We start from the raw sequence: 19278 nt of genomic DNA on the forward strand, positions 1-19278 counted from the left end.
GAGAACAAAGATCTTCAAAAGGAAAAGCTACTTCCTTGGAAACTCTGGAAATAGACAAGTCAATCTCTGGGGATTTCTCCCAAACACTAGTGAACTCATCCTCAAAAGGATACGTCCTTTTAAGTGTGTTTGGGACGGACACCTTTTTAACTGTTTTTTTTCCATTATTTTTCAAATCAAAGAAAGTCATTTTTTGTGGACTGGGAACACCAGAGCTTTGCACTCTTCCAGGTTACTGAACATGGAATCATGCACAGTTTTTTGTTCCCTTGGGGTCTCTACTCCCATAGTCGCCCTAATGATTTTCAGAAGTTTTGTCGTTTCTTCCACCGGGAAGCAAGGCTGGCCATATTCCCCCATCAGACGAGTATTAGAGTCAATTTATTCTCCTGATTCTTTCCTTTCATCTTCTGAGCTAACGTCTGAAGGTATTTGCTGTATGCCTGAGGAGGTAAATGGACCCCGGGTATGACGTATATCCTTTTATACAGTATTTTTAACTTAGTCTTTGATTAGGGTTTTTAACTCCTGAAATATAGAAAGGGATTCCTCCATTACGGTTTTCTCTATGCAGGCCTGGCAAATCTTTTTAGCATACGACGTTGGCAAGATGGGTAATGACACCAGTCAGTATGTGTGCAGGAAAAAACAAACACTCACCAAGTCCTAGGGCCCCGGAGCTACCGCGCCAGGAGCAGGTCTCAACTTATCCCCTTCGGGAAGGTTTGGATTCTCCATTTTCTCCGCATGGATGGACAACAACGTTGTAGCAGTCTGCACACTCAGCAAGCGCTGTGCTAAGCATACAGCAACAGCTCAGGGACCCACACCAAGAGTAATTTATAGGAGGTGTGGGAGGAGCAGGGGTTGCACGGAGGGAGATGGGGGGGGGGGGGGGAAATCTTGCCTCCTTTTTAGAGGAAAAAGTTAAAAAGTAGAGACCGCGTCTAACGCAGTCTTTACTTCTGAATCCAGAAGTAGACCGCCCCGTAGGCCCCGCTGACGTTCTCTCCAGCGTCGCTATGCCCCGTAAGTTAACCCCGCACCTGAACATGCGCCATACTGCAAACCGGCGCCATGTTTCCCTTACACTTCCGGTGCTCTGCGCTCATCTCAGCGCCAACGTCCCGTTGCACCTGCAGGAGTGGCTCCTTCAAGCTGAGTGCCCCCACCTCTAGGATCAGCCCTCTGACCGCCAGGTTTACAGAGTCATGGAACCAGGAGAAATCTCCCAAGGTAAGCTGTTCCACAGTAGGTATCCTCTTCTAGGAACAGGAAAAAATACAGGGGAGGAAGAGAGGTGCCGCCCCTTTTATTTTAGTAGGTTTCCTGTTCATGGGGGGAAGATACTCTCTGCACGGTGCTGTCATGGTGAAGGGTAAAGAGGACTTTTTACCAGATAGAAGATAGCCTCTATGGCTGTGTGGTATGCCATACTTAAAAAGGGTTAATCATTGTATAGCACAATAGGATTTGCCCTGTAAATGTATACAGTACAGACCAAAAGTTTGGACACACCTTCTCATTTAAAGATTTTTCTGTATTTTCATTTCTATGAAAATTGTACATTCACACTGAAGGCATCAAAACTATGAATTAACACATGTGGAATTATATACTTAACAAAAAAGTGTGAAACAACTGAAAATATGTCTTATATTCTAGGTTCTTCAAAGTAGCCACCTTTTGCTTTGATGACTGCTTTGCACACTCTTGGCATTCTCTTGATGAGCTTCAAGAGGTAGTCACCGGAAATGGTTTTCACTTCACAGGTGTGCCCTGTCAGGTTTAATAAGTGGGATTTCTTGCCTTATAAATGGGGTTGGGACCATCAGTTGTGTTGTGTATACGTCAGGTGGATACACAGCTGATAGTCCTACTGAATAGACTGTTAGAATTTGTATTATGGAAAGAAAAAAGCAGCCAAGTAAAGAAAAACGAGTGGCCATCATTACTTTAAGAAATGAAGGTCAGTCAATGTGAAAAATTAGGCAAACTTTGAAAGTGTCCCCAAGTGAAGTAGCAAAAACCATCAAGCGCTACAAAGAAACTAGCTCACATGAGGACCGCCCCAGGAAAGGAAGACCAAGAGTCACCTCTGCTTCTGAGGATAAGTTTATCCAAGTCACCAGCAGCTCAGATTAGAGATCAGGTCAATGCCACACAGAGTTCTAGCAGCAGACACATCTCTTCAACAACTGTTAAGAGGAGACTTTGTGCAGCAGGCCTTCATGGTAAAATAGCAGCTAGGAAACCACAGCTAAAGACAGGCAACAAGCAGAAGAGACTTGTTTGGGCTAAAGAACACAAGGAATGGTCATTAGACCAGTGGAAATCTGTGCTTTGGTTTGAGGAGTCCAAATTTGAGATCTTTGGTTCCAACCACCGTGTCTTTGTGTGACGCAGGAAAGGTGAACGGATGGACTCTACATGCCTGGTTCCCACCGTGAAGCATGGAGGAGGAGGTGTGATGGTGTGGGGGTGCTTAGCTGTTGACACTGTTGGGGATTTATTCAAAATTGAAGGCATACTGAACCAGCATGGCTACCACAGCATCTTGCAGCGGCATGCTATTCCATCCGGTTTGCGTTTAGTTGGACCATCATTTATTTTTCAACAGGACAATGACCCCAAACACAACTCCAGGCTGTGTAAGGGCTATTTGACCAAGAAGGAGAGTGATGGGGTGCTACGCCAGATGACCTGGCCTCCACAGTCACCAGACCTGAACCCAAATCGAGATGGTTTGGGGTGAGCTGGACCACAGAGTGAAGGCAAAAGGGCCAACAAGTGCTAAGCATCTCTGGGAACTCCTTCAAGATTGTTGGAAGACCATTTCCGGTGACTACCACTTGAAGCTCATCAAGAGAATGCCAAGAGTGTGCAAAGCAGTCATCAAAGCAAAAGGTGGCTGCTTTGAAGAACCTAGAATATAAGACATATTTTCAGTTGTTTCACACTTTTTTGTTAAGTATATAACTCCACATGTGTTAATTCATAGTTTTGATGCCTTCAGTGTGAATGTACAATTTTCATAGTCATGAAAATACAGAAAAATCTTTAAATGAGAAGGTCTGTCCAAACTTTTGGTCTGTACTGTATATTGGGGTGATCATCTGATATACACTGCTCCAAAAAAGGGAACACTCAATAACACATCCTAGATCTGAATGAATGAAATATTATCATTGAATACTTTGTTCTGTACAAAGTTGAATGTGCTGACAAAAAAAATCACACAAAAATCATCAATGGAAATCAAATTTATTAACCAATGGAGGCCTGGATTTGGAGTCACCCCCAAAATTTAAGTGGGAAAACCCACTACAGGCTGATCCAACTTTGATGTAATGTCTAGTGTTGAGCGAGTATGTTCTATTAACCCTTGCGCCGAGTACGCTCGGGCCGAGCTCCAAGTATTTACAGCTGCTCGGTGATGAGGTTAAAACGCTCAAGGAATGTCTATTTCTTACACATTCCTCACATGTAATAAAGCTGTCACCGGTCATACTGAAGGATGTTGCAGGCAGCAGATTGCTCTCCACGGCGTCTCCAGGCTCTGTCACATGTGCTCAGTGTGAACCGGCTTTCATGTGTGAAGAGCACAGTGCACCAGTGGCGACTTTACCAATCCTGGTGTTCTGTGGCAAATGCCAAGCGTCCTGCACAGTGTTGGGCTGTGAGCACAACCCCCATCTGTGGACGTCGGGCCCTCATACCACCCTCATGGAGTCGGTTTCTAACCGTTTGTGCAGACACATGCACATTTGTGGCCCGCTGGAGGTCATTTTGCAGGGCTCTGGCAGTGCTCCTCCTGTTCTTCCTTGCACAAAGGCGGAGGTAGCGGTACTGCTGCTGGGTTGTTGCCCACCTACGGCCCCCTCCTGGTGTACTGGCCTGTCTCCTGGTAGCCCCTCCAGCCTCTGGACACTAGGCCGAGACACAGCAAACCTTCTTGCCCCAGATCGCATTGATGTGCCATCCTGGATGAGCTGCACTACCTGAGCAACTTCTGTAGGTTGTAGAGTCAGTCTCATGCTTCCACGAGTGTGAAAGCACAAGCAACATTCAAAAGTGACCAAAACATCAGCCAGAAAGCATTGGTACTGAGATGTGGTCTGTGGTCCCCACCTGCAGAACCACTCCTTTATTGAGGGTGTCTTGATAATTGCCAATAATTGTATCTATTGTCTATTCCATTTGCACAACAGCATGTGAAATTGATTGTCAATCTGTGTTGCTTCCTAAGTGGACAGTTTGATTTCACATTAGTTTGATTTACTTGGGAGTTATATTCTGTTTAAGTGTTCCCTTTATTTTTCTGAGCAGTGTATAATGAGTTTTACGATTCTAGTGGATAAGGTATTCTAACACTAGATTTTGCACACATTCTCTAATATTTTTTTATAGATATTTATGACAGTCTCTGTACTAATTAATAAAAGTGAGTCTATGCACAAGGTGCTACAGTAAACAATGTTCCATGTTTATAATAGACATCAGGTATAAGAGATGGTAGTTGCCCATAGTAATGTCCACAATTGCACTGCAGCACTACCCCAACGCACGTTTCGCATCACTTGCTTCCCCCCTGAGGACTCCTTTTTGCTGTTTTTGGAATTATATGATTGAGTGGTCTCATTTAGGCTGCGTGCCAACTATGCGTTTTTCAAGCGTTTTTGCCGGGAAATTCCGCACGGCGGGAAAAACGCATATAAAAACCGCATGGTTTTTCCTGCCAGAGAGAAGCGGAAAAATATGCAGCATTTCTGCATCGTGGGCACTAAGCCTTAGAGACTGTTTCTTGAGTACTTAATGCATTGAAAAAAAAAAATAGCCCTGAGCAATATGAAGTGTGTTTTAAGCAATTTTCCCCAGATTTTTCTATCAAAAGACTAAATGTGAACATATGATAAGAGGGGCTGCCATGAGTTCTGTATAGTTTACAGAATGAAGAGGTCCTTTTGAAAGAGAAAAGCATTACTTATCAATGGAACTCCCCATTCACATGCTCTAGAGGTCTCCACTGGTATAGAAGGCACCTGAGCGCTGAGGTTACTGATTGGCTGCAGAATCAGGTGACTGGTATTCAGGACAGCATCAATTCCAATCCCAGCAGAGACGAGACGAGTAGTGGAGGGGGATTCCAGTGGAAAGTGACATTTCGGTTATAAGAATTACTTCCCGAGAAAACTTTACAAAAGTCACAGAAAAACTCTAGAAGTATGGTGTCCATGGAGACAGGGCTCACTTTGGGGTCTCTGACGTTCTGTAGAATCTTTTACCAAACTTTGAGTAACGCATTCATGTTCACCCAAAATATATGTAGGAAAACCTGTAGTACATGTAATAAGTGAAAAAAAACAACTTACTGAATCATGAGTGAGGTAGGTGTCACAGTAATCACAGTAAAACCTATAAAGAATGAGGAGACAGAGCAGAGATGTTACAAAACTCACTTCTAGAAACAAATTCCTGGCATCAGTCAAACAGCTGATGGAATGGTTGTGATGGGCACTGGGAAATGAGAACTGCAGCAAAAAAGGAATTCATCAACGATAATCATCTAATAAGCTAAAATAGAGGAACCCTTTTAGGCTACATCTCCACAGTGAGCTTTGGATGTTGCAAATTTTCTGCATTCATTAGGTATATTAGATTGTGTTTTTCATTGTTTTGGAGTGCATCCTTTCATGTGTTTTTTTAATCGCTGCAGTTTTTGTCTCGTTCGTGTCATGTTTTAACCCCATAAGGTCCAATGACCGGGTGCTAGTGCCTGCTCCTTGCCGTGCTATGCCAGTCATGTCTTTGACAAGCAGTGACAGTTCAGTGCTGAAAGCGGTCACTGACAGCTGAGCGGCATGAGAAGGGGTGCAGGGACCCATGTCATCGGTCCCTGCACCCAGATCGCTGCAGTCAGTCAGTCTGATTGACCAATCACAACATGATCGCGCAGGAGGTGCTGAAATATCAGCGTCTCATGCATGATCACAGCAGGAGCTCAGCGCTGTTGGTGGCTGAGCTCCTGCAGGAAAGAGCCAGGAGAGGTGTGTGATACAAATGAGAGGCGTTTGTGTGAGGATGTGCCCAAATAGAATACAGACTTTAAGATAGTGACTACTCACAGCATTGAACCAAAATAACATAGCAGCACAAGGTTATTAAAGAACAGATTTCTCTGTGGAGACGTGGTTATATCTAGACAAGATAACGCGCTGCAGATCAGTGAAAAATAACATGCTGCGCCTAACAGTGTGTGATCGTTATGTAACACCATACTATTGCGCAGAAGCGGATGTATGATTCTATAAGATTTTGCTATAAAGAAAGGGGTGCTCTTTCACAGTGGGTTAGGGACTTTCCAGAAGGCTAAAGTGGACGCACTACTTCTGTGATGTGGATACCCAGATACTTCACTTCTCATTTATCGAGTCCCCCGAAAGAGAAGGTGATGCTACAATATCTGGTAGTGTATTGATGCTTATTTTCTCTTGTATTATAATATAGAGGACATGTCTATTTGAAGTTAACCTGAATCAATGATAATTATGTGCCAAATATCCATATTATATGCTTGATTAATAAATCTGATAAATTGTTTTACCAAAAGCGAATCTTGAGTTCTTGCCTAATTAGTATATTAGTGAGCGCTTTGTACGCAAGGGCAGCCACCCTACCACCTTTGTAATTTGGCAAGACACGGTGCAGCACTATCCCTGACAGTTAACCCCCTAAATGCTATGATCGAGCGTGATCGCAACATTCAGGAGGAAGGCAGAGGGACGGAAGCTCCCTCAGCCTTCAAATAGGCACCCCCGCGACGTCATCGTGGGGGCCCAATCGCTGCCATGGTGACCTCATGACGACCCCCGAATCACAAAGCTACGAAAAGCTACTGAGGCCATGCACAGTATTCTGCACAGGTATAATGTAATCTAGTGCATTATACCTGTGAAAAAAGTGTAAGTCCCATAGAGGGACCAAGTTAAAAAGTTTTTTTTTTTTTTACAAAAATGAAAGTGCACATATTTGGTATTGCCACGTCTGGAACAACCCGATCTATAAAAAAGTCTCAACTAGTTAACCCCTTCAGTGAACGCCATTTTTAAAAAAAAAAAAAAAAAAAAAAAAAAGGAAAAAACCCAGCAACCTATGGTTTATCATCATACCGCTGGAAAAAAGTGTAATAAGACGTGATCAAAAAGCCGAATACAAATAAAAGAATAAAACAATGCAAAAAGAATTCTATTTTCTAAAGAAGTTTTTGTGTAAAAGCGCGAAAACATAAAAAAAAAAATAAAATAAAAAAAACACGGATAGAACTGTGGTATCGCTATAATCATACTAACGCGAAAAATAAAGCTGCCTTATCAATTTTACCAAATGTGGAAAGGCATAAAAAACAAAAAAAATTCCTGAATTGCTGTTTTTTGTTCATTCTGCCTCCCCAGCAATCGGAATAGGAAGTTATCAAGAAACGTGACTGTACATAGTACCAATAAAAACAGGAAATAGGAAAATATGTGCTCAAGGAGACAAATACAGCTCCATTCCTCCCGAGTTTCACCGTGTGGCCAAGTAACAATGTACAGCCACATGTGTGGGGTATTGCCACGTTCACAGAAATTGTGTCAAATGTTGGTGTCATTTTTACCTGTTTCCTCTAGTGAAAATGTAAAATCAGGGGCCAAAAACAAACTTTGTGGTAAAAAAAAAATTATTTTTTCTTCATTGCCCAGTATTATTAAGATGACTATTGAAAGTAAGCGATATATGTGCATATGTATATGAAGCATAACTACCTGAAAAAGTCATGTTACCATTAGCCTAAGGACCAATCGGCAAACATTACTAATAGGGAGGAACTAAACACCAAAAAAAAAAAAACTATTGGCCAATATTCATTATTTTTTTTTATACACACGTTGTCAAAATTGTTGGTACCCCTCGTTTAATGAAAGAAAAACCCACAATGGTCACAGAAATACCTTGAATCTGACAAAAGTAATAATAAATTAAAAATCTCTGAAAATGAACAAATGAAAGTCAGTCATTGCTTTTCTGCTTCCACAGAATTTAAAAAAAAATTAAACTCATGAAATAGGCCTGGACAGAAATTATGGTTCTCTTCTTAACTTAATATTTTGTTGAACAACCTTTTGAGGCAATCACTGCAATCAAACGATTCCTGTAACTGTCAATGAGACTTCTGCACCTCTCGACAGGTATTTTGGCCCACTCCTCATGAGTAAACTGCTCCAGTTGTCTCGTGTTTGAAGGTTGCTATTTCCAGATGGCATGTTTCAGCTCTTTTCAAAGATACTCAGTAGGATTTAGGTCAGGGCTCATAGAAGGCCACTTCAGAATAGTCCAACGTTTTCCTCTTAGCCATTCTTGGGTCATTATCCTGTTGTAAGACCCATGACCTGCGACTGAGACCAAGCTTTCTGACACTGGGCAGCACATTTCTCTCTAGAATCCCTTGATAGTCTTGAGATTTCATTCTACCCTGCACAGATTCAAGACACCTTGTGCCAGATGCAGCAGAGCAGCCCCAGAACATAACAGAGCCTCCTCCATGTTTCACAGTAGGGACAGTGTTCTTTTCTTGATATGCTTCATTTTTCCATCTGTGAACATAGAGCTGATGTGTCTTGTCAAAAACTTCCATTTTGTCTCATTTGTCCATAGGACATTCTCCCAGAAGCTTTGTGGCTTGTCAACATGTAATTTGACAAATTCCAGTATGCCTTTATGACTTTTTTTCAACAATGGTGTTCTCCCATGAAGTCCACTTTGGATCAAGCAACGACGGATGGTGCGATCTGACACTGCTGTTCCTTGAGCTTGAAGTTCACCTTTAATCTCTTTAGAAGTTATCCTGGGCTCTTTTGTTACCATTCGTATTATCCGTCTCTTTGATTTGTCATCAATTTTCCACCTGCGGCCACGTCCAGGAAGGTTGACTACAGTCCCATGGATCTTAAATTTCTGAATAATATGAGCAACTGTAGTCACAGGAACATCAAGCTGCTAGGAGATTGTCTTATAACCTTTAACATGCTTATCTATAATTTTCTTTCTAATCTCCTGAGACAACTCTTTCCTTTGCTTCCTCTGGTCCATGTTGAGTGTGGTACACACAATGTCACCAAACAGCACAGTAGCCCTATATACAAGCCCACTGACTGATAACAAAATTTTAGACACCTGTGGTGCTAATTAGTGGACACAACTTGATTTAACATGTCCCTTTTGTCATATTATTTTCAGGGGTACCATCATATCTGTCCAGGCCTATTTCATGAGTTTATTATTTTTTTTTTAAGATTCTCTGGAAGCAGGGTTGAAAAGCTATGTGACTTTCATTTGTTTATCTTCATAGATTTTAAATTTATTACTACTTTTGTCAGACTCAAGTTATTTCTGTGACCATTGTGGTTTTTTCTCAATTCCGCCTTACACGACAGCATTGGAGGATGCAGTCCACGCCCTATTGGGGGACAGCAACACAGAGGTTAAAAGGCTCCTCCCCAAAGCCAACCACCGGTGTTTTCCTGTCCCTGTACCTCTTGAAGCTCATCAAGAGAATGCCAAGAGTGTGCAAAATGTGGCTACTTTGAAGAACCTAGAATACAAGACATTTTCAGTAGCACTTGTCTGATCGCCTCTGCTACATAGAGGTGATGAGCAGATCACCTCTATGTAGCAGAAATGCTCCTGTGCTATGAGTGCTGACCACTAGGTGGCGCTCATAGCGATAAGCTCATGACAACCACTGGAGTCTGCTGCAGACCCAGGGTTGTCATGCCCATGCATCAGTGACCCGCGATCGCGTGACGGGGTCACTGATGGGTGGGGTAAGTGACGCGCTTCCGGCGCGTTAATGTTAAATGCCGCTGTCAGATTGACAGCGGCATTTAACATGTTAACAGCCACAGGAGGATCACGATTCCACCAGCGGCTGTTGCGGGCACATGTCAGCTGTAAGAATCAGCTGACATGTGCCCGGTTCAGTGTGAACTCAGCGCTGGAGCCCGAACTTAACAGGGGGTGACGGCCTGTTGCGTACCAATTCGCCACAGGCTGTAAAGGGGTTAAAGTTACCACAGACGCCAGCCTACGAGGTTGGGGGGTTATGGAGGCACAGACTCCGTTCCAGGGCAGATGGAGTCAGGAGATCAGTATCAGGTTCTCCAACTTCAGGGAGCTAAAGGCAGTGGAGGAAACCCTCAAAGCTGCAGTCAACCTGATTCATGGGGCACACGTCAGAGAAATGCAGAAATGCTGCATATTTTTTTCCGCTTCTCCCTGGCAGGAAAACCGCATGCAGATTTTACATTTAAGCGTTTGTCAAGTGTTTTTGCATGCATTTCTGCATGCGGGTTATCAAGTGCTTTCCATGTGATTTCAGCATCACTTTACAACTTGATCACACTACATAAAGCCATGCAAACGGCATGGATTTATAGTAGTGTGACCAAGTAATAGTCAAAAAAAAAAAAAAGAATAAGAATGGTAAAAAATAAAAACTATACTTACCTTCTGATGTCCTCCCGGTGTTTTCTCCGCTGCGTCCGGTGTCTTGGGCGGCTCGCGGTGGTGTGAAGTACCTGCGGTGAAGTCACTGAGCCATGTGACCGGTCACATGAATCAATGACGTCATGGCAGGTCCTTCACACCACCGCGACCCATAGAGCAGACCAAACGAAGGGGAGAAAACACCAGGAGGACATCGGAAGGTAAGTATAATCTTTATTTTTTATTTTAACCACTTTACAGCCTGTGCAGTATTAGTACGCACAGGCTGTAATCCCCCGGTTCAGTGAGGGCTGCTGCGGTGAGCCCGCACTGAACCGAGCACAAGTCAGCTGATTCTTACAGCTGACAAGTGCCCGCAACAGCCCCGGGTGGAATCGCGATACACCCGCGGCTGTTAACGTGTTAAATGCCGCTGTCAATCTCTGACAGCGGCATTTAATAGCGCCGCGCCGGAAGAGAATAATAATAGCAGGTCAGTTTTAGCATTCAGTGAACGTGGTTAAAAAAAAAAAAAAAAAAAAAAAAAAAAACCAACACATTTGTGGTATTACACTTTTTTTGCAATTTCACCGCACTTAGAATTTTTTTCCCATACATGATATGGTAAAACCAGTAATGGTGTTGAAAAGTACAACTCGTCCCGCAAAAAATAAGCCCTTACATGGCCATATTGACCAAAAAATCAAAATGGAAAAACGGAAAATCCCAGGGTTGCGAAGGGATTTTTTTTTTTTTTTTACAGTTTCTATGATACCCAGGTCTGGATGAGTCTCCTCTTCTCCAGACCTGGATACCATCCGCACATTGAACCATGCAAGTCAATAGCGGTGATTACGCTGCGTGTCCGCAAAAACTAATGGACATGCAGCGTATTTTTCTGCAATGATAATCCGCAGCGGAAATTTCCTCAGCATGTGCGCAGCACATGTGGATTATCATTGGGGACCATGGGGCACGTATTACCAAGCAAAAACGCTTGAAAAATGCATAGTGGGTACACAGCCTAAAACCCATCTACTTTGCTAGAACTGTAAGATGCTGCGTTTTAAAGCAGCAAAAATATGAAGCATCAAAATCTCATTGTGGGACACAGCCTCAAACGTCTTTTCCCCATGAACGAAAGTTCATATTAATCCATGACTGTATACAGAACATGGTCTGATCATACCACAGCTCCTGGGCAGGGGAGGAAGCAGAAGACTATACAGACATTACACGGGGTCACAGCTGATTCTTTCTTTGAAGTAAAATATGGTTTATAAATAGGCAGGGAAATATTTTACCTCACAATCTGAATCCTCTGCGATCACCTGCTGTAATGTCTGTATTGTCTTCAGCTTCCTCCCCTGCCCGGGAGCTGTGGTATGTTCTGTACACGGTCAGAAGGACATTTATTAAAATGAACTATTGTCCGTGGGAAAAGCCCTTTAATGCATGGCAGCACACTAAAGGCGACCAGTAAAGTGCCAGGCATAACGGGTTCACCCACTGCCAGGCTCCAGGGGAGCAGACAAGAGGTGCGGCCGGGGACATGCATTCCTGGAGACACACGTGGGAACCGCATGGCTAGAGCTGAGGACTGCGATACTTCCAGGCATGTGAACACAACCCAGCTCCGTACCACGGGCACACACATCCACTCTCAGGGAACCACTCCCAGCCACGAGCAGCACACTTACTTGGGCATGTTTCTGATGGCGGAATCGTCACCTTTGTGTCAGGCGGAAACCACGCGAAACTCAAGCCGACGGTGTTGTAGGCGCTGGGTAATGACGTCACACGCAGGCTCCCTTCCCGCTTCAGGGCACGGAGGCTCCTTTTGTCGTTTCCATGTGCAGCTGAGCAGAAGCTTTTTTTTTTTTGAATGGCTGAAGTGACAACGCTTCACGCTGTGGTTATGAGCAGGAGAAACGATTCTCCCCGAGTATACCGCAGCTCTTGTGGGAGGAGTCATCTTCGACGTGTCTCCGTGCGCCCGTCTGGTGACGTCATGACGTGCGGCGCTCAGGAAGCGGGGAGGGCCCGAGCGGCCAGCTGCGAAGCTGGAGACCTGGTCCTTGAGTAACGGGACCGGGTACCGTGACGTTTGGCCTGTGGAGGATTAACCTTCGTGAGTAAGCCTGAGGTCGCCGTGGCGGAGCAGAGCAGGCTGTGAGTGGCCGCTGTGGGGCAGGTTGATGTCACGGACTCCTCTCAGCGGTTCGCAGTGATTGTCCACAGTGTGAGGACGCTTCACCATGGAGGGAATGGACGTGGATCTGGACCAGGAGCTGATGCAGAAGTTCAGTTGTCTGGGGACCACGGATAAGGATGTCCTCATCTCCGAGTTCCAGCGGCTCCTCGGCTTCCAGCTCAATCCTGCGGGCTGTGCCTTCTTCTTGGACATGACAAACTGGTAAGAGTCCTCCGAGGGCGGCCGCCAGGGCCTGTCCCGCCTGCTGCTCCCTCACCCCACACTCTGCACATCATTACCCTCCCCAGCTCTCCTAAATGGCCGGCCCTCTGCCACTGTTGTCATGCTGACTTTCCCTTGGCAGTAGCCGTGTGTATTAGAGCTGGGGAAGTGATCGGACATCCCCAAATTACCACCATGTTGTAAAACACTACCTAACAAGATTTTGGAAGTGACCTCTCTCTTTCAGATGCTGCAAATGCCTTAAATGAGTCTTCTCGCTGGTGGATAACCCCTTCTTACACGCTAAGTGCCCCAGATGTGGCTGTAGCCTTCACAGTTCAGATAGATGGAACAGTTCTGCCTGATACAAAAAGTTAGCTTTCACAATTCTATCTGCTTCACTTTAGCACTTAAGAAGGGGTTGACCAGCAGTGAACAACTCCTTTAAAACCATTTCTTAAAATACCACAGTAAGAATCTGCTTCCTAAATGTTTAAACTTAGAAGCCAAAGGAATTTTTTTTATTTTAATAGCTTTTTCTGGAGTATTAAAAGAAGGCTACAGTATATTTCTAAAATCCATGTGTAAACAGTGGCCATATAAGATAACAGCACTATTCCAACTTAACCTATATTTCATGAACGTGCTGCCAATCGCAGCTTGACATCATTTTCTGATAAGCTAATTCACAATTGACAGCTGATATTGCCGCTCTTCCTGTTGTGTGGTTTTGAAAAATGCCAATCTAATTGTCGCAGTCATTCTTGAGTGTACAGTAGTAAATAACAGGTCTGTAGCAAATCTCAGGAAAAGTACACTTTCCTTTTATACTTCCAAATATATTAGGCAAGGTATGTCCAAACACGAAGAACACGTAAAGAGGGATTTCCCAATCTGTAAAGTCCTGTAGGGTGCCATTCATGTCTACTCAAATATTTTCTGTACTGTTGGTAATTCAAAGTGCTGCTGCCATTTCCGCAATGCAACCAAAATATAATGCAATGTAAGCATTAAGATCTCCTATGTGTTAAGGACTGTGCTATTAATGACCTATTATTAGAATAGGTCATCAGTGTCAGATCAGTGGGATCGGCACCCTCACCAATTAGCTCAGATGCGGTCGCTGCTGTATTCGAAAATTACCACTACTGTCTACAGAGCCATATTCGTCCAGCTCCATACATTATTGAAAGCAGCTGATCGGTGGTTGTGCCAGGTGTTGGGACCCTACAGACATGTGGACAACCAATTTAATCCTGTAAGTGCAGCATTGATATTATAGAATTGTATAATAAAGAAATAAGCAGTTTTACAGCAGGGCTGTGGAGTCGGGGTCCATTTTGGTGGAGTCGGTATAAAATGGACCGACTCCTAAAATAAGTAATAAATTGGGCATGTTGAATTTCAAAAAATCTAGGGAAATGTGTGTCCTGGAGCCAAAATTCTCTGACTAACATTACAACAGCCAGCAGAAGAGAATGGGGAGCCATGGTATCTCACACTTCTTTTCGGGGATCTGGACACATGAAGTCAGTCTTTTTTCTTCCAACTTCTGAGAAGTAAAGCTGTGGCTTAGGCCCTCAGGGACACAGTAACCTTTATTCAGGGGACACATGTAAAGGTCTTCTCCAATAACATGACCACATTCGCTCACCTGTGCCATCAGGGGAGCACGAAATTCGAGAATCTTAAGTCAGTCTCAGCAAGAACCTTCTCTTGGGCACAGCGACGGATTCTCTCTCAATCAGCACTCCATTTGAAGGTCTTTGCCAATATCCAGGCAGACTTCTTGAGCAGGGAGGATGTGAAACCAGGTGTTCGGAGCCTACATATGAAGACTTTCCTGCTGATAGTGGAGAGTTGGGGCCATCCAAAAGTAGACCTTTTTGCAGGCCATCAGGACTCATAAGCAGAGCGTTACTTTTCTCTCAACCCAAATGATGCCTGGATAACTGTGGACATGTTTTCTCAACTCTGGAATTTTGAGCTGGCCTATGTCTTGCCACTGATTTCTGTTCTGTCAAGGACACTACAAAAGGTCCGTACAGAGAGGGTCAGAACAATCCTTGTAGCTCCTCTCTGACCAAAGGGAAGCTGGTTCTGAACGTAACCCCTTAAGCCCCGAGGGTGGTTTGCACGTTAATGACCAGGCCAATTTTTACAATTCTGACCACTGTCACTTTATGAGGTAATTACTCTGGAACGCTTCAACGGATCCCCCTGATTCTGAGATTGTTTTTTCGTGACATATTGTACTTCATGATTGTGGTAAAATTTCTTCGATATCACTTGCGTTTATTTGTGAAAAAAAACGGAAATTTGGCGAAAATTTTGAAAATGTTTGGGCACACAGGGGCTCTCCAAACGCGACATGGTGTCCGCTAACAAATTGAATGGAAAATCGGCTCAAATTGTTAGCGGACGCCATGTTGCGTTTGGAGAGCCCCTGTGTGCCCAAACATTGGAGCTCCCCCACAAGTGACCCCATTTTGGAAACTAGACCCCCCAAGGCACCTATCTAGATGCATAGTGAGCACTTGGAACCCCCAGGTGCTTCACAAATTGATTCGTAAAAATGAAAAAGTGAAAAAAAAACACTTTTTCATTTTTATGAATCAATTTGTGAAGCACCTGGGGGTTCCAAGTGCTCACTATGCATCTAGATAGGAGCCTTGGTGGGTCTAGTTTCCAAAATGGGGTCACTTGTGGGGGAGCTCCAATGTTTGGGCACACAGGGACTCTCCAAACGCAACATGATGTCCGCTAACAATTTGAGCCGACAATTTGTTAGCGGACACCATGTCGCGTTTGGAGAGCCCGTGATGTGCCTAAACAGTGGAGCTCCCCCACAAGTGACCCCATTTTGGAAACTAGACCCCTCAAGGATTTTATTAAGGTGTATAGTGAACATTTTGAACCCAGAGGTACGACACAGAATTTGATAAAATTAGGTCATCATATTGAATAAGTTGTCATTAGTCTTGAGCGCAAGTGCTCGCTACTTGAGTTTGCATCGGGTACTCGGGTATGCACCATGTACTGCGTGTGCTCGAGTGACTTGCTCGAGTCCCTGCTCCGCATGTTTCACGGTTATTAGACACCCAAAAAAAACCATGCTTGGATCACTCGTGCATGGCAGGCAATCCCCGCAAAGTTTTTTTGGCCGCGAAGCATATGGGGCAGAGACTCGAGCATGTCACTCAAATACCCACGATACTCAATGCATACCAGAACACCCGATGCAAACTCAAGTAGCGAGCACTTGCGCTCAACACTAGTCGCCATATCGTCATCTTTTTTTCTTACTTTTGAAAAAAATCCCAACCCCATCACAACCCTAACCCTAGCACAACCCTAACCCAAGAGTTTATTTTTGACGCCGTTCCTCGTGCGGTATAAGTGATTAGACGACTTTATTCTTCGGGTCGGTGTGATTACAGCAATACCAGAATCATATGGGGTTTTTATGACTGACAGCTGTCACACACTAAAAGACGCATTTTTTGTAAAATCTAGTTTTTGCATCGCCATATTTTGAGAGCTATAATTTTTCCAGATTTTGGCAGACAGTCATGTGACGGCTCGTTTTTTGCGGGATGACTTGACGTTTTTATTGGTGCCATTTTCAGGCACGTGACATTTTTTGATCGCTTTCTATTCCGATTTTTGGGAGGCAGAATAAACAAAAACCAACAATTCAGGAATTGTTTTCTTTTTATTCTGTTACGCGTGTGGTAAAATTGATAAGGTAGCTTTATTCTTCGGATCAGTACGTTTACAGCGGTACCACATTTATATAGTTTTTCTATGTTTTGCACTTTTACATAATAAAAGCAATTTTATAGAAAAAAAATTTTTTTAGCATAGCTTTATTCTGAGAGCTATAACTTTTTTATTTTTCGGCTGATGGAGCTTTATGTTGGCTTGTTTTTTGCGGGACGAGATGACGTTTTCAGCGGTACCATTTTTGTTTATATTTGTCTTTTTGATCGCGTGTTATTCCATTTTTTGTTTGGCGGTATGGTGATAAAGCATTGTTTTTTGCTTCGTTTTTTATTTATTTTTTACCGTGTTCACTGAAGGGGTTAACTAGTGGGACAGTTTTATAGGTCAGGTTGTTCCGGCCGCGGCGATACCAAATATGTGTACTTTTATTGTTTTTTTTTTTTTTTTTTTTTTATAATAATATTTATTGATGGGCACATTATATTTTTATTTTTGGTGGATTATTTTTTTTTTTATATTTTTGCAATTTTTTTTTCTATTTTTTTTTTCACTTTCTGACACTTCTTACACTTTTTTACTCTGTCCCACTCTGGGACTTTCACTTTTTTTCCTCTGATCGCCTGCATGGCACAGGAATGCAGCACCATCCCTGTGCCATGCAGGCTGTCAGCGCTGGACAGGGAGAAGATAGCTTGGAGATGCACTGCGCATGTCCAAACAATCTTCCTGCTGTCTGGTGACCCGGGAAGCCTTTGCAGACAGCGCTGGAAGCCGGAAGAGGAGGTGAGTATCTGCGATCACCTCCCCTTGCCCCCGCAATGCTGCGATCGACTTTGATCGCAGCATCGCGGGGGTTAATGTGCTGGGAGCGGTGCAGGACCGCTCCCTGCACATAGTATCGGGTGTCAGCTGTGACAATCAGCTGACGCCCGGCGGCGATCGCGCCCGCACAGCCTGTGTGTGCGCGCGATCGCCATGACGTACTAATACTGGTCTGGCTCTTAAGTCCCAGGGCACAGACGCGTATTAGTACGTCAGATGTTGTTAAGGGGGTTAAACAGCCTGTTGTTAGAAAATTCCCTTATTCTCCCACCAATCAGAAACCTTCTCCACCAGGGTCTAAGCTTCTGAGTCCACAATCCTAAAAGCTAGGGGCCTTTCATGAGTACGCTTCAAAAAAAGCAGTAAACTGGTAACATACTATCTATAGCAAAATATGTAAGACTTTGTATCTTGGTGTTGCTCTAAATCTCCAGACCCTTGTCATCCGGATATAGCCTGAATTCTAGATTTCCTACAGAATGGTCTACAAAAAGGCTTAAAACATAATACCTTCAACATCCAGGTTTCAGCACTAAGTTCATTTTTTGATCAGAACTTTGCAGATCATCATTGGGTAAGGACATTACTAACGGCAGCCTCTCGTTTACATCCAAAACTGGCCACCTTAATCCAGTCTTGGGATCTGAAAATCATCCTCAAGGATCTGATGCTGCCTCCATTTGAACCAATATCTTCTCTGGACTTAGACAGACTTGGAAACTCTTGGAAAGCAGCTTACCTAGTTGTGATTACAACAGCTAGGAGAGTCAGTGAACTTGAGCCCTCTCAATCAGTGAGCCCTATCTAAAGATTCTGGAAGGCATAATTTTTTTCTAACTGGACCTGTAATTCCTAGCTTCAGTGACTTCAGAGTTACACATTTCTCAAGAATTTTTTCTTCCTTTTTTTGCCAGGATCTGTCAAACTATAAGGAAAAGATTTCCACTCCTTGGATGATGTTCTTCACTATCTTTAAAGGTAAAAAGCCTGGAGGAAGGATTAGAATCTTAATCCAGCACTAAAGTTAAAATAAAGGCAAGAAAACATTAGAGTACCAATGTCAATTGGATTAAAAGAGCAATTTTCAGAGCATATAGGAACCAAAATATATCGCCTCCGGAAAAATTTACAGCTCACTCGACTAAAGCCGTATCTGTTACCTGGGCTGAAAGGGAAGGCGCTTCTATTGAGCTGATCTGCTGAGCCACTACCTGGTTTTCGGTCAATACCTGAGAGGTCTAGTTTGTAAAATGGCATCACTTATAAAGGGTTCTGCTGTTCTAGCACCTCAGGGGCTCTTCCAGTGTGACATGGCACCCTGAAACCATTCCAGCAAAATCTGAACTCTAATATGTTGCCTCTTCCCATCTGAGCTTTGCACTGTACCTCAAAAGTAGTTTTCCCCCACACATGGGGCATTGGCACATTCAGGAGAAATTGTACAACACATTTTGGGGTCCATTTTCTCCTATTACCCTTGTAAAAATATAAAAATTGGGGCTATGAGTTTTTGTGGGAGAATTTTTTTAATTTTTTTTTTTATGTTACATGGCACTTTCAAACCATTCCAGCAAAATCTGAACTCCAATATGGTGCTTCTTCTCTTTTGAGCTTTGTACTGTGCCTCAAAAGTATTTTTTGACCACATATTGGGTATTTGTGTACTCAGGAGAAATTGCGTAACAAATTGTTCCATTCATGGTAGATAGAAACTTTGGCACTCAAAATATTAGAATATATGTAGTTTATTAGTGAAGTAACAACAAAAGAACTGGAAAAATCAGACCCAAATT

General features: G+C 43.5%; 2 protein-coding genes across 4 annotated transcripts in view; one reads left to right on the forward strand and one right to left on the reverse strand.

The window, feature by feature from the left end:
* SNRPC (small nuclear ribonucleoprotein polypeptide C) overlaps window positions 1-12480 on the reverse strand; it is a 48051-nt gene extending 35571 nt beyond the window's left edge. The window contains exons 1-2 of one of the 2 annotated variants that reach the window (XM_073666452.1): window positions 12222-12480; window positions 5373-5415 (exon numbers count right to left, since the gene is read on the reverse strand). In XM_073666452.1, the coding sequence (XP_073522553.1) occupies window positions 5373-5415; window positions 12222-12229 (51 nt within the window). In that variant the 5' untranslated portion in view covers window positions 12230-12480. The remainder of the gene's footprint in view (window positions 1-5372; window positions 5416-12221) is intronic. The other variant, XM_073666451.1, reaches the window with a different exon arrangement.
* A 20-nt stretch (window positions 12481-12500) lies between these two features.
* The window catches only part of ILRUN (inflammation and lipid regulator with UBA-like and NBR1-like domains), a 199160-nt gene continuing 192382 nt past the window's right edge, over window positions 12501-19278 (forward strand). For both annotated transcript variants that reach the window (XM_073666449.1, XM_073666450.1), the window contains exon 1: window positions 12501-12937. In XM_073666449.1, coding sequence (XP_073522550.1) covers window positions 12780-12937 — 158 coding nt within the window. In that variant the 5' untranslated portion in view covers window positions 12501-12779. The remainder of the gene's footprint in view (window positions 12938-19278) is intronic.

The sequence above is a fragment of the Phyllobates terribilis genome, unplaced genomic scaffold (assembly GCF_046119375.1).
Source record: "Phyllobates terribilis strain yellow unplaced genomic scaffold, ASM4611937v1 Scaffold_2__4_contigs__length_985480577, whole genome shotgun sequence".
Classification (NCBI taxonomy): domain Eukaryota; kingdom Metazoa; phylum Chordata; class Amphibia; order Anura; family Dendrobatidae; genus Phyllobates; species Phyllobates terribilis.